The following is a 15298-nucleotide window of genomic DNA, read 5'->3' on the forward strand; positions in this document are numbered from 1 at the left end:
AACATTTTTTTAAATATCTAAATAACATAAACTTTTAGTTTAATAAGTCTTCAATTGACTTTATACAATGGAAATGTCGAATTTTCTATTTCAAAGGTATTTTGACTCGAATCGCGCCGTAATTAGTACATTTACCCTATTCTATTTATTGAGAAATATTTAATTTAGTTGATTTAGCTATTTAAAAAAATATAAAAAAATACAATTACAATGGATCTTTGGTAAATTTCTGTTTGACGTTTATAGGTTAGGTCTAAATGTTTATTTTTGCTTTCATATTTAGTCGTGTTACATGACTCGCGAGTCAATAATAATTTCGACGTATATACTACATTTTCTACGTATTTTACGTAAAATACGTAGAAAATGTAGTATATACGTCGAAATTATTATTATTATTAAGCCCGGTAAGAAGCGAAGAATTGAAAAGAATTCAGAATCTGAATTCCTTTGAATGGGTGATTTTACGTTTTTATTCAATTCCTCGATGAAGCAAAAAAAAGTAGAAAAATCTATTCTTCTTAATTGACTTGGCCAAAATTTATACTCTAAATTATACATGTAACCTGACGCAGTCAATTGCAAGGCATAAAGATACCTCATTTAATCTACAAATTTTCTATTCCTCTAAATACGCTCCTGATGTCATGACACAGTCAATTAAAAGGAATAGACATATCCACTTCACTCTCCAAATTTCTTATTCCTTTCAATGCGCTTCAGAAATTTTGATACTGTCGATTGAAAGGAATAGATATTTAAAATTTACTCTCCAAACATTTAATTTTTCTCTATTCCTCGCTTCTTACCGGGAGGCGCTTGTACACCTCACAAATTCTAAGTATACTCGGAATTTGTCAAAAGTTATACTAATTTTGATTGGCCTTGCACATAAAGAATTTCCAAAAGATTGGAAAATTTCGAAATTCTCTATGAGCAAAGCCAATCAAGGATCATTATTTATTTTAATTATACAGTATATAAATAAACAATGACAAATAATTACAAATTGAAAATATGTAATCAACTGAATACAACATAACCTCCAAATTTTTTTTGCACACAATATTTTTATTATAACCGTATATTCACGAAGTAGTATAAGGAGATCCCACTCTATGAGTACATTCGAAAAATGTTATGACGGTTTTTCTTTTCTGTTCGTGGTCGCTTAGTTAGCGTTCGCAGCGCCTCTATAGTGAAAAACGCTCGACAGCTTTGAAAAATGCAAATGGCTGTGATCAGCTGATTCAGTTTATGTAGAGATTTTGAAAAGTAAAAATAATATTAAGTGTATAATAATTTTTGAGCAATTAGTGTAATAGTGTAAAAAATAATGAGTTCGTGCTGTGTGAGTGGCTGTAAGTCCTCATGGAGCAAAAATGTTAAAAAGAAGGAGATCCATGAAAGATGTCATTTATTCAAGGCAAAAACGGTAAGTACATTAAGAAAAGAAATATAAATTTATTGTATGTAATTTATATTAATTTTATTTAATATTATTTGTTATGGGTCAATCCATTATATTTCGCCCAAAGCCGTTGCGGCCTTTTTTTTAAAAAAGTATAATATTTTGTACAACTAATATTCAATGTCCTGATAATACATATTTGACAATAATTTTTAAAAATTTTACGGGCTTACTTCGTAATTTTAATTTTAAAGTGGAGATGCATAACAAAAATGTCATTTTGTCAGGTAGATAAATTAATTTAAAAACTAACTAGTTTTCTAACGCGAAACTTCAGGACCAAGGAAAGGTAGGTTCAATTTGATTTTTAAAACCAGAACGGTAATTTTCCGTTTTTCTGGGGAGAATTTATCCTTTGAAAATGGTGGAAATTCGTAAAAGTTCAAGATTTAAGGTAAAATATTTCATATTTACATTTAAATAATTTTAAAAGTCAGTAGATGATATTTATTTTAAGTTACATTTCATCTAAAAATATCAATTCATTTTCTAGAAAAAAATAAATAAAATGAATGTAAATTTGAAATTTGACACAACAATTTTAAAATCAACTTATATAATTATATTAAAAAAATCACAACTTATAATCGAAGGGAAATTGAACATTAAACAGTTGTGAACAATTACCAAAAGAGAAATAATTTATTTTTTTTATTATTTATGTGTTTTTTAAATTAATTTATCTACCTGACAAAATGACATTTTTGTTATGCATCTCCACTTTAAAATTAAAATTACGAAGTAAGCCCGTAAAATTTTTAAAAATTATTGTCAAATATGTATTATCAGGACATTGAATATTAGTTGTACAAAATATTATAATTTTTTAAAAAATAGGCCGCAACGGCTTTGGGCGAAATATAATGGATTGACCCATAACAAATAAATAGAAAATTGAAAATAATACCTGGAAAAAATTTAATCGAATATGAAATTTTTTTTATTAATGAATACAAATTGGTTACATAGGCAAAGCAAATTAAAAACTAATTATTTTTTGCACAGATTGAAGCATCACAACAGTGGAGAAATGTTATTCCAAATGGGGACAAACTCAAACAACAATTTTTTGTTTGTCATCTACATTTTGACGTAAATGACATAGTAACAGAGGATGTTACTAAATTAGTAGATGGAACTGAATTTCGTTCCAAAAGAATTCGACCACTTCTCAAGGATGGGGCCATACCAAAACATTTTCCACAGTTTTCAGAGCCAATTGTCAAAAGGGAAAAGATAGTTCCACCGCCTGTTGCACATGTAACCGTGGACGAAGTTTTTCTTAATGAAAAATTATTTTCAAAAATCTATAACGGAGCCAAAAAAATTCCCTTACCATCACCTTATTGGTTTGTGACTCAAATGAAAGATTATTTATTGATAAATAAATGGATGGAGAATTTAAATCAATCTGCAGCACGAATTATTCTAGATAAAAATAAAGATGTAAAGGTAAGAAATTTGTTTTATGCAAAAAGAATTAAAATTCTTGAAACATTTTTAAATACAATTATCCAGTGATTAGAAAGTAATTTAATTTGTGCTTTCAGATTTTTTTTGAAGAAAAAGAACTTTATTTTCCTGGCATTAATCACACAGAAACAGTGAGTGACCTTAGTTTCTTAATAAAAAAATTAGATGAATTACTCCCTTGCATAAAGTGCACTCGACCAAGGTTATTAAAATCTTTCTTATATAAAATTAATTAATATCATTTTTGTATTATTCAAACCATTATTAATTTCTACAGGGCTGAAAATTGTATTGGTTTCGTGAAGCAAAAGAAGCCAGGTACCTCAGGACAACAAGCAAAATATTGCTTGGAATGTAAGAATTTTTGGAACCGAAATCGCAGTAGGAAAGATTTATCGGAAAAGAATAAAAGTTTAAAAGTCAAAAATGTTACGTTAAAAAATAATTTGAAAATTAAAATTGAAACCAATAAGCGTCTTGCCAGAAAAGTAAATTTAATAATATTTTATACTCATAATTATGTACAACTTGTAAGTAATTATTTCTTTTAAAACAAAATTATTTTCAGGGTAAAAAAATGAAAGATCGTCTTGAATTATTACAAAAAAAATGTTCTGAAGTTGCGGAGGATAGTTTGGTAAAGGCAATGGAAAATCTATCGGCAAATGAACAATTGGCCGTAAGAGCTTGTGTAGATGCATCTAGAGTGAAGGGACCCAGAGGAATGAGATATTGCCGCCAGTGGATTTATGAATGTATTCTTCTTAGAATAAAGAGCAAGAAGGGCTATAAACACCTTAGAAAGAAGAAGGTGCTTGCATTGCCCTCATTTCAAACACTTGATAGATGCATGAAGCGAATGAAAAGTGCATACGGCTTTCAAGATAATGTTTTTGAAACTTTAAAATTAAAAACAGCGGCAATGGATCCCAAAGACCGACACGGTAAGTAGAACTGTTTTATTAACATTTTTTTATTAGAAACGTAAATATTCTGTTTTGAAAGAGTTTAATAATAAACTTGAATAAAATATTGTATGGTTTATTATAGGGGCTATTCTCATCGATGAAATGAAGTTATCGACAGCATTAACATACAACCCAGTAAACCTTACATTCGAAGGTTTTACTAATTTAGGCGATTATACACCAGAGCATAAAAAATCCCAACTTGCTGACCATGCGTTAGTATTCATGTTCCAGTCATTTATGACTGGACAAGTTCAAACATTGGGATGCTTCCTCAGCAAAGGGAGTGCTAGCAGTACAGTTTTACACAAGTTGTTGATTGACTGTATTTTACTATCAGAAAACGCTGGCTTATTGATAGATGTTGTAACTTCTGATGGAGCAGCCTGGAATCGCAGTATGTGGGACAAATTTGGTGTAACTGAAGAAGTCGTGAGCATTGTACACATAGTAGACAAGAAGCGACGTATTTGGTTTATCTCAGATTTCCCTCATCTAATTAAATGCTTGAGGAATTTTTTAATAAGCCTTGGAATCAGGGACGGAATATTGGTACGAACATTAAAATAATTTATAATTGTATATTGTAAAAAAGTTTTTAATTTTTTTATAATAAATTTTTAAAATTTTGTTTGTAGACTCCAGATGGAATAATATCTCTTCTTGTTTGGATTGCTTTACTAGAATCAGAGAGTACAACTTCTTACAATGTAAAAGTAAATTTTAAATTGAGAATCGATCACATTCAACCTAAATATTTTCAGAAAATGAACGTCGCTTTAGCCTTTCAGGTGAGAAAATTTATATTTTCTTACTGTTATTATAATATAAAAAGGTTTTAATATCCTACAATAATTCTAATATTTATTTTCTACAGTTCTTTGGAATCGCTGAAATTTTGGAGTTATATAGGGATCGGCATCCGGAACTAGAGAACAGTGTAAACGTGCAAAAATTTTGTAGTAGAGTAAAAGGCGTTATTAACGCTATGAACTGCAGAACACCTTTAACGGCAATGGCTCCAGGAAATGAACCTTTTAAAGTAATTATTATATAAAAAACGACAAAATAAAAAATTAAAGAAATTATAAAATATTTAATAATATGAAAAAATATATATTTCTGTGTAGAAAGTGCAGGACTTTATAGTGTACTTGAAAGAATGGAAGAAACTTACTGATGAAAGTGGACGAAAATTCATTACAGAATCGACGTACTACGGACTTTTAGTATCTCTCCAAGCAACATTACAACTTTGCGAATATTTGGTGAACGATTGTGGTTTCACTTATTTGATGACTTCACGCTTGAATCAGGATGCTTTAGAAGTACGTTAATATTACTTATTAATTTAATATAATTTTCTTTTTATTTTAATATATTTGTATTGTATTTGATAATTACAGAGATTTTTCGGCATGATGAGAGAAAGCTGCGGAGCAAACGATCACCCGGATTCGAATTTATTTATTCAAATGTATCGTTTAATATCAACGTACTCCATTTCTCGACCGCCAAAAGGGTCAAATATTTCTAGCTCTGAAATTTTGGACGTCTTGCTCAAAATAGATTCAATCGAAGATATCAACGAAAGGAAAGAGCAATGGCAAAATAAGTTAGACACCATTTTAGATAGAGGAAATTTCGAAGTTCTTCCTCAAGTTGAACTAATCGAAAAAGAGCATGATTATTCCTTCTCGGATTCTTCTCAGTATGCTATAGCTTATATGGCGGGATATGTAGCTAGAAAAGCTATCACTCGTTTCTGCAAATACGTCGAGGAAAAGAAACAATACATTTGTAAAGATTGTGAGTCCTCGTTAGTTTTAAAAAAAACGGAAAGTATACCTGAGAGTCATAAATTCATAGAATTAAAAACTCAAGGTTTCTTGAAGCACCCTTCCTCCAAATTGACATTTGTAATTACATCTATCGAAGAAGCTATTATGTCTGTTGTGAAGGACCAAATGCCTCAGAAAAACACACTTTTTGAAATAACTGAACTCTTGGAAAAAAAAGGTCCAATTGCACATGTTGGCTGTAGGAAGCATGAATTGCTATTAACTCGTCGTATCATGTCATTCTACTTGACGACCAGAATGTACTTCTTGGCGAAACAAACAAACTTGAACAATCTCGAAAGAAAGCAAAGCAAGGAAAAGAGAAAAGCAGCGAAGTTAATTTCAACAAGAAGTGATGTTTCTAAGGAGCCAACAGCGCAAATGAAAAAAAAATTACAAAAAAGGATGTAAATAAAATTTTTTGTTAAAATTTCATACATTTTATATAAAAGAAAAATATACAATATGTTACAAAATTGTATAATTAATGTTAAATAAAAACATTTTTACTCAGTTTTTAAAAATTTCATTTCACTGTTATTTATAAATTGCATTGTATAAGTGTAAATATGTTTTTGAATGATACACTGTTTTAATACAACGATGTATAATTTTATTTTTTGTCTCAAATTATTTTTGTATATATCAAAATAAAAAAAATTGATATTGAAATTAATTAAATTCGCACTGATAATACATGGAAAAAACGTAAAAAAATTACTGGTCTGCTATAGCAGACAATTGATACCTTGCTTTCGCAATTTATATAAAGCATTGTAATTTAACTTATTCTTATTTACAATTTTTAGTTAATGGATACTTATCGACAAGTTCCAATAATTTACCAAATTCTGCGATATTCATTACACGAATAAATTCACAGAATGGAATTAAATTGTCATCAATATAAATTTTAATTTCAAAGTTAGGAACAACTGCTACTCTTTTTCTCACGGTCCCATTTTCTTCCGCTTTCTGGAATCCACAAAATAACGAATTTCCTCTTGAAAAGGCCCACGTCGATGTAGGAAGCTTTATTAAATCAATGTTTTTTTTTATAACTTCAAATGTACAGACATTTGTATCCTTATCCAAAGTTTGACCAATTTTATTTTCTATTTTTCGTCGTTTTAGAAAACTTTTTGTGGTTTTTGAATCGATTAGCTCTGCTCCTTTTGTTGACATCTTGACCTATAAAAAATAATTTATAATTTAAAACAGAAATATTAGGAATTTTAATGTTTAACAAATCCGGGATTTATAACAACTTAAATTTAATAAGATAAAAAATGTAGTAAATAAAATTATCGCTAAAAAATTTTGTTCAAAAATTTCACTTTTTAATAATAAAATTTTTGTTATTACCTTTTTTAAATAAAAGAATTACAGTAAAATAAATAAATTTACAAAACAATACTAATTTTAAAAAAATACGAAAAATGAAGTTGGAATTTTTAATTCAAAAATAAAAAAATTCAGATAAGTGTTTTATTTTAAGAAAAATGTTTAAAAAAGCTAATTTCTAAAATAAAAAAAAATTTTAATTATAGTAATTTCAAGTACATAAAAAAATAAATATATAATTAGATAACTCACGTGTTGAACAAACGTTTTGAAAATGTAAACAAAAAGACACACCATAACCACATTTCGAATTGTCAAATATCAAAATATTTAAAAAAAAAAAAGAATACAAAAATAACTAACTTCAAACTGCGGACAGAATGAATGAAAGAATACGAAGATTATTATAGTTAATTAATAATTAATAATAATAAAATTAATAACATAGTCAACATACTCGTAAACGAAGTTTATAATATTAAATCATTATTTTGCACATTATACTTACAGTATATATTCCGGAACTCGAATACAGAGCACACTTTTTATAAAAATGTCTTTTTAAATATATATTTGATTAAACATTAACTTCTTTTTTCACTCTTTTGTTTATTCTTGTCATAAAAAGAACACTTGACATTTTTTCCACAAAATACTTTAGCAGACGATTTTTGATTTGCAACATTTTCACTACAGAGGCGTTGCGAACGCTAACTAAGACGACTTCGAATAGAAAAGAAAAATCGTCATCACTTTTCATGAGAAGTGAGATCTCCTTATACTACTTCGTGCGTATATTATATTACATTTTTAATTTATTATGCGCAAATGAAAATACAACCTATGTACCGTCATAGTTATCTAAATTAATTCACATTATAATAACAATTTGTTTAGTGTTCCACATTAGGAACCGAGTACTTAATTGGTAGAAATTTTTTATTTACAATTAAAAAAACTGTTTTAACAAACTAGAGATATACACATAATACAGCAAAAATTTTTATATTAGTTTCCTAAATTAATAGGTTTATTTTAAATTAGACTAAATCTCAAAAATTGTCACGTTACAACTATTGTAGCGCACCACTAATGAGCTATCGGTACTAAATGAGTTTAAAATGCGAGTCATCTCTCACCACTTGAAGTTTTCAGATACACCAAGTTTACCATCTTTCTCATGCCTAATCATTGCTAATTGTTGAGATTGTCAATGTTTTTGTTTGAAAACATAAACAGCCACTATAATTCTCTCCTTTAAAAAAGAAATCAAAATTTTACTTATATTAAATGCAAGTGATATTATTTTTAAAAAAATGGAAGTGAAAGGTGAAAAAAGGGAATTTTCACAAGATTTAGAAGCTGTATTAGTGCGAGTAAATAAGGATTGTCAATCAGTTCAAGATATACACATAACAAAGAATGAGGTAACTTTCCCATATATATATTTTAAGACATAACCTTTTTCTCTATTAAAATTATATTATTTTTAATTTACTAAAGTACTATAATTTAAAATAATTAATAAAAATATCGGGAAAATAGATTAAAATTAACTTTTTTCAAAAATTAAATTCATGATTATTTTTTTACTTTAATAAAATTTCAAAACATTTAGAAAATAACCTAAGTTCCGTTAACTTTTAAATAAATTCAAAATTATATATTACTTTCATTATCGAACGAATTTTTTTTTTTAATTTCAATAGAATACAATTTTAATTGAGTGTAATTTCTATTTAAATTTTAATTATGTTTATTATAATTATTTTAATCTCTCATTTGAAAAAAATTTATTATTTTTAAATTTATTATTTATTATACTATTACTTATATATTTATTTATAATTATTCAGGGTGTCTAACGGTCAGGGAAAAGTCAGGGAATTTTCTTAATTTTCTGGAATTTTTTTATGAATAAATTAAAGTAACTATTAGTTTCAAAAATTTTTTTACTTTTTTCCCAAAGCAAATGCAAATTAAAAAGTTGGCCTTCACACTCAATTATTAAGCATGTGATATAGCTTACATTCATTAAGTAAATATTTATTTACTACTATTTATTGAATCTAATAAACGATTTTTTAAACTTGGATAACAATTAATTAATATTTTTTAGTGAAATATTTGGTTTTTTAATATAAATAAAAATTATTTGATACAATTTTATTTTATCGGTTCTACTTCAAATAAAGTAAATTATTCATTAATACGAATAATTTATTATTTAATGCTGAATACTCACATTTAACTTATAAAAATTTTTACGGCGTCGAATCTGAAATTATCGAATTTCTATTTAGCAAAATTGTATAAAGTGGATTTTATATTATTCAAAATTTTCAATTTACATTTAACTAAAATTCGATTTAAAAGAATTTCTATTTAGCAGAACTCTTATAAAGCATTTTTTAAAATACTTTTTCTAAATTTTAAATTAATATAATTTCAATTTAACGAAATTTATGTCTAGAAAAATTGACAAAAAAAAGAACTAGGTAGAATTTTTCTTAAATGAGAATTCTGTTAAATGAAAATTAGTTCGAATTAAAATTTTCTTTAATAAAAACTTTGTTAATTAAGAATTTTGTTAAATAGAAATTCTGTTAATTGTGGATTTATTCAATGACAATTCTGTTAAGTAAATATTTTGATAAATCAAAATTTACTAAAATAACAATTCTGTTAAAAAAATTTGTTCTTAATGCAATTTTTCTTGACATAAATTCCGTTAAATTGAAATTGTATTAATTTGAAATTCGATCTACTGGAAAATCTGCTTTATATAATTTTATTAAATAAAAATTTGATAATTTATAAGATTTGACGCCGTAAAAATTCTTTTAAATTAAATGTTGAGAATATTTATACGTCCTCAATTAGTTTATTTCACTTAAATAATTTATTTTTTACGAAACATTATTTATTTGATTCAAATACATATGAAATTAGTGGATAATAGACTGGAAAATGTATCAAAATATATTTTATTTGATCAAAATAAAAATTTTTTAGTGTAATTTAGGTCAGGAAAAAGTTAAAGAATTTTTTTTCTAGCAATTGTTAGACACCCTGTTATTATAATTTAAAAAATTTTTAAGATAAAATAGCAAAAATACAATATTATATTTCAGTTTAATATTGGTCGAAGTCTTCAATGTGATTTTATCATAAAAAATTTAAATATTTCTCGTCAGCATTGCATTGTTAAACTCACCGACGATGAGGAATGGTCTATTATAAATTGCAGTTCCGTTAATCCTATTTACATTAACAATAAATCCCTTAATAAAGATGAAACACATATTCTAAAAGTTGGCGATATTGTAAACTTAAATCCCGATGAAGATTATAAATATGTATTCGCATTAAATTTAAAATCAGGTCCAACTGTAAAAAGACCACGATTAGAGGAAAAATTATTAGACAATGTTATTAATGAACAAAAATTATTTATGAATGAACAAGAAGCAAAAAGAAAAGATCTCGAAGATCAATTACAGGAGAAACAACGTGAACAAATTGCATTCAAAGAAGAACTTGAAAAATTAAGAAAAGAAAAGGAGGTAACGCAAGAATTGAATAAACAAATTGAAATTTTGGAGCAAAAAATTGAATCGGGAAATGTTATGGAGAAAGATTTACATAATAAATATCGAAGTCTTCTCGATAGACTTGAGGAGGAGAAAAAAATATTTGAAGAAAAATTAGCTGACGAGAAACGAAAATGGGAGGAGGCACTTGAGGCAAGTAAACTAGAGAAAGAGACACTTGAAGTGAGTTTAAGGGAACAAATGGAAGAGTGGAAAATTAAACAAAACGAGGAATGGAAAACAAAATTGGATTCAGTTGTTTCAGAGGAGAAGAATGCACAAGATAAATTATTGAATGAAAAAAATCATTTGGAGCAAAAACTTAAAGAAATGGAGGAAACATTAAATAAACAAAAAGAACTTGCGGTTGAGTCAATCTCTCCTCAAAACAGTAATTATTATCAATTTTAATTTAAAATTAAATTTAAATTAATTAATTTAATTTTACATTTAAAATTAAATGATTTAATTAATCATTTGAATTCATATTTTGAAAATTTTCGAATTCAGTGTTATTAGTGCAGGCCTTGGATTATAACGATTTTTTTCGACTTATTTTAATAAAATGCGACTTTTTAGACTTTTTTTTTACATTTTTTTGAAAAAAATTTTTAACAAAATACGTCTTTTTTATTATACAATGCAGATTTTCTTCAAGTCTTTATTTCAATTATTTAAAAAAATTTTAACTAAAATTCTTCACAAATTCAATTATCTTAAACTAGTTTTCAATTAAAATTTTTATGAAATTTAATAATTGTTTATAATTTTAAAAAAATTAGCAAATAAAATTACCAAAAAATTTTAATTTAAAATCACTTGAAATTTAATTATTTGAAAAAATTTAAATTATTTTTAATGATTTTTATAATATTCTTCGAAAATTAAATTATCTGAAAGCATTTTTTAATTAAAAACTTTTTGAATTCAATTTTTTTTATGTAATTAATAAATTCTTCATCAATAGAAATCACTAAAAATTTCTCTTATTATAATTATTGTCTCAAATTCTAACACAATCTTTTGAAATTTAATTATTTTCAAAAATTTCATTTTAAAAGCTTCTAAAATTTAATTATTTCTAAAATTTTTTATCTATAATTTTTTGAAATTTAATAATTTCAATTATAACTCTCCTGAAATCCAATTAATTTTAATGATTTTTATAATATTCTTCGAAAATTCAACTATCTGAAACCATTTTTCACTTAAAAAGTTTTCAAATTATTGTATTTTTGTCTGCAATAGAAATCATCAAAAATTTTAATTTAAAAATCACTTGAAGTTAAATTAATTTCAAAAGTCTAAATTGTAAATCTTTCAAAATTCAATTGCTTTTAAAAAATGTTATCTAAAATTATTTGATAAATTATTTTTAGTTCTGTAAAATTTAATTATTGTCTTAAAATTAACAAAATCTTTTGAAATTCAATTATTTCTAAAAATTTCAACTTTAACTCTTCCAAAATTATTATTTAAAAAAAAAAATTTATTTAAAAATCTGTAAAACTTAATTAAGTATTGCCTGAAATTTTTTTGGCCATAAAAACTAAAAACTATGACAAAATTTTAAATTCAAATAAATTGTTTAAATCAGACTTCAAAAAATTATAAAAATAGAACTTTGAGAATTTTTTTTTAGAAATTTTTCCTACTTAAATAAAATTTTGAAAATTTGTCTTACAATTAGTTCAATTCTGAAATATTCGAAATAAATTTTGTTGATAATATTTTTATAAAATTATCTTCATTACAGAATTAATAAAATGAATTTAATATCCAATAACAGTAGTTATTTAAAGTAAAATATTTAATAACCAATTAAATTTTGTTAAACTAAAAAAAATCGACTTTTTTTTGTTCCTTAAAGTCGATCCAAGGCCTGTTAGTGATTTTTTTTTTTAGCTACGCAAAAAAATTGCTTTATATTCTCATTATTATTTTTCTGAATTAAATATTAAGAAAATTAATATTTTGTTTTCAGTTATCGAAGCTCCAGTTGATCTTATGGAAAATATGATAGTTGTTCAATTACCTCATGGCTCACATAGTGCCAATGCAAATATAAATCCAAATAGTTTAAATATCCTCGATACAATTGATTTAACATTAGACACACCACGAACATCATTCGTGGAGCAAGCAAATAAAGAGATTTTCAATAAAGTTGAAAATATAATGGATGAACAATTAACTTGTAGCATTTGTTCGGAATTATTTGTAAAGGCAATGACGACAAATTGTATGCATACATTTTGCCATCATTGCATTATGATGTGGCTTACTAAAAGTAAAGGCTATCTCTGTCCAGTGTGTCGAAGACAAATTATTAATATGACAAGGTCATTGGTAATTGATAATTTTATTGAAAAAATGACTGAGAATCTTCCACCAGACAGCCGTAATCGACGTATGAAATTCGTCAACGAAAGAATAGGTATTTATTTCCATTATTTATTAAAATTTTAAATATAAAATTCATTATTTTCAATTTATTCAAATTTTTAATAAGATTAAATTTTTATTTTGTTGAATTTTATATTCTATATTTTTTTAATTGAACCGAATTTTTATAGTCTATGAATTTTTATTTAATGAAATATCTATTTATGTAATTTAATTAAGTTTTTTTTATTATCGTCATATTTATTTATTTATTTAAAAAAATATGTACCCTATATTAAATGTAAAATGGCTACCTTACTAATTTCAAAAATTATTAGCAAATTTTACAAGCAAAATTTTGAAAAAGTAGAAGTTATACTAAATAATTTTATCAAATATAACATTTTTCTAAAAATTTAGCACAACTTATATTTTTTTATTTTTAATAATTTTCATTTTTTTTAATCAATTGTCGAAGTTATGACGAAATTTATGTTTTAAAATTGAATAAATTTTCTAAAATGTATTCGTTCTACAAAACAATGCATTTTATTTCCCATGAGATAGTAATTTTTAAAAAATCAAAATTTCGAATTTCAATTTTTTTCACATTTTTGTCCGTTTAACTGACTTTATACCGTGTGGTCGAGCAAATTTTTTCATTTTAAACAAATTTTCCAAGCTGAATTTTGAAAACGGAAAAGTCTAAATAATCCGCTAAAGAAATATAAAAATTTTTATATAAATTATCAAAATTAACAATTAAGTTTGGATGAATTGATTTTTCTTTTTTGTTGTTTATTTATTTTTATAAAAAATATAATATTTAAAAATAGTTAAATTAAATTATTCATAAATATATCTATAGAAAATAAAATTATAATAAATAAATCTTTTGTTTTAGCTGTAACGAGGCATACACGATATCCTTCATTTCAAAAGCCTCCCAAAAGAAAATAAGCCAATATTAATATTAAGCGCCAAAGACGGAAAGTTTATAGATTCTTTATAACTAATCTTTAAATAAAGTTTGTTTAAAGAAATTCAACATTCATCCATGTTTAAATATATTGTCATCATGTTGAATAAGATGCAAAGTATTTATGGTTGACTCATTATTTGTGATTTCATATATTATAAATAAAATATATTTTTTTATGACACAAAACATAATTTCTAAAACTTAGAATAAAATTGCGCAACAATTTTTTGTATATTTAGTAATAATAATAGTAATAATAATACAAAATAGTATTTTAGTAATAGTAACTTTTTTTCTTTCTAAAAATAAAATAAAATTTGGAAAAAAATACATTTTTTGTAAGTTTTGTTTAAGTTTAAAGATTTGAATAATGTTGTTAAATTTAAACAAAAATGTACTAATATTGTACAAATGAGAATTACTAATATTAATTTTTGCTTAGAATATAAATATACACAATGAATAAATAAAATCAAAAGTAGAAGAAAATTATTTTTCCTCATTTATACTCATTTTATATTTACACTGTTTTTTCATTTTGAGTTTAAAATTAAAAATTATTTTATTGAAATTGATTTAAAATAAATCTTTTTCGTATTTCATAAAAAAAGTTTTTATTTTTTTTCAACTGAAAAAAAAATTTTTATATAATATTTGAGTTCAGATGAAATACATAGAAAGAAAAAAAAACTGTTATAAAAAATAATATCAATTGACTAATTTTTAGTATTTTTATTATTTTTGTATTATTCTATTTATTAAAAAAAAGTCTTAAGGCTATGTGGGAGAAAATTATTTGACCTACTACAGGGAAAAAGTGGTCTATAACTTTCGAATATTTTCTCTTCACAAAATTAATATTTAGGGACAAAATTTGTATAGAATCTATATTGCCGACTGATAGTAAAAAAACAGGAAAATGAAAATATAAAACATTACCGACTTAGAGGAATCTACATTGCCGACTTTGAAAAATAAATTTTTATCTATATGTCGGTAATTTTTTTTATATTTGCATAATTCTGTTTCACCATCAGTCGGCAATGTAGATTCTTGTAAGTCGGTAATTTTTTATATTTTAATTTTTTTATCATCAATCGGCAATATAGATTCCTGTATGTCGGTAATTTTTATTTTCCCGCTTGTACCATCAGTCGGCAATGTAAATACCTGTACATAGGTAATTTTTTATTTTCACTTTTTACTATGTAAGTCGGTAATGTAGATTCCTATAAGTCGGT

At 24.9% G+C, this 15298-nt stretch overlaps 2 protein-coding genes and 1 long non-coding RNA gene across 5 annotated transcripts in view; 2 read left to right on the forward strand and 1 right to left on the reverse strand.

Moving 5' to 3' along the window:
• The window catches only part of LOC127278052 (arrestin domain-containing protein 1-like), a 562072-nt gene that overhangs the window by 421677 nt on the left and 125097 nt on the right, over positions 1–15298 (forward strand). The gene's annotated exons all lie outside the window — the stretch shown is intronic.
• Positions 6710–8080, reverse strand: LOC127278062 (uncharacterized). The gene is made up of 2 exons (XR_007842443.1): positions 7606–8080; positions 6710–6944 (listed from the first exon to the last, which is right to left on the reverse strand). It is a non-coding gene; the product is annotated as an uncharacterized LOC127278062 (long non-coding RNA).
• Positions 8277–14123, forward strand: LOC127278049 (E3 ubiquitin-protein ligase rnf8-like). Its single transcript, XM_051299557.1, has 4 exons — positions 8277–8524; positions 10232–11081; positions 12675–13127; positions 13980–14123. The coding sequence occupies exons 1-4, from the start codon at positions 8414–8416 to the stop codon at positions 14033–14035; spliced, it is 1470 nt and encodes a 489-aa protein (XP_051155514.1). The 5' UTR covers positions 8277–8413; the 3' UTR covers positions 14036–14123.

Source organism: Leptopilina boulardi, unplaced genomic scaffold (assembly GCF_019393585.1).
Source record: "Leptopilina boulardi isolate dan_hultmark-lab unplaced genomic scaffold, ZJU_Lbou_2.1 LbouV2_194, whole genome shotgun sequence".
NCBI classification, from domain to species: domain Eukaryota; kingdom Metazoa; phylum Arthropoda; class Insecta; order Hymenoptera; family Figitidae; genus Leptopilina; species Leptopilina boulardi.

Bases quoted from the DNA above. Each gene is read 5' to 3' on its own strand.
- LOC127278049 (XM_051299557.1), top strand. From the start codon at position 8,414: ATGGAAGTGAAAGGTGAAAAAAGGGAATTTTCACAAGATTTAGAAGCT. The intron at 11,082-12,674 runs GTAATTATTATC...TTTTGTTTTCAG, and splicing joins GTCAATCTCTCCTCAAAACA to TTATCGAAGCTCCAGTTGAT. The intron at 13,128-13,979 runs GTATTTATTTCC...CTTTTGTTTTAG, and splicing joins ATTCGTCAACGAAAGAATAG to CTGTAACGAGGCATACACGA.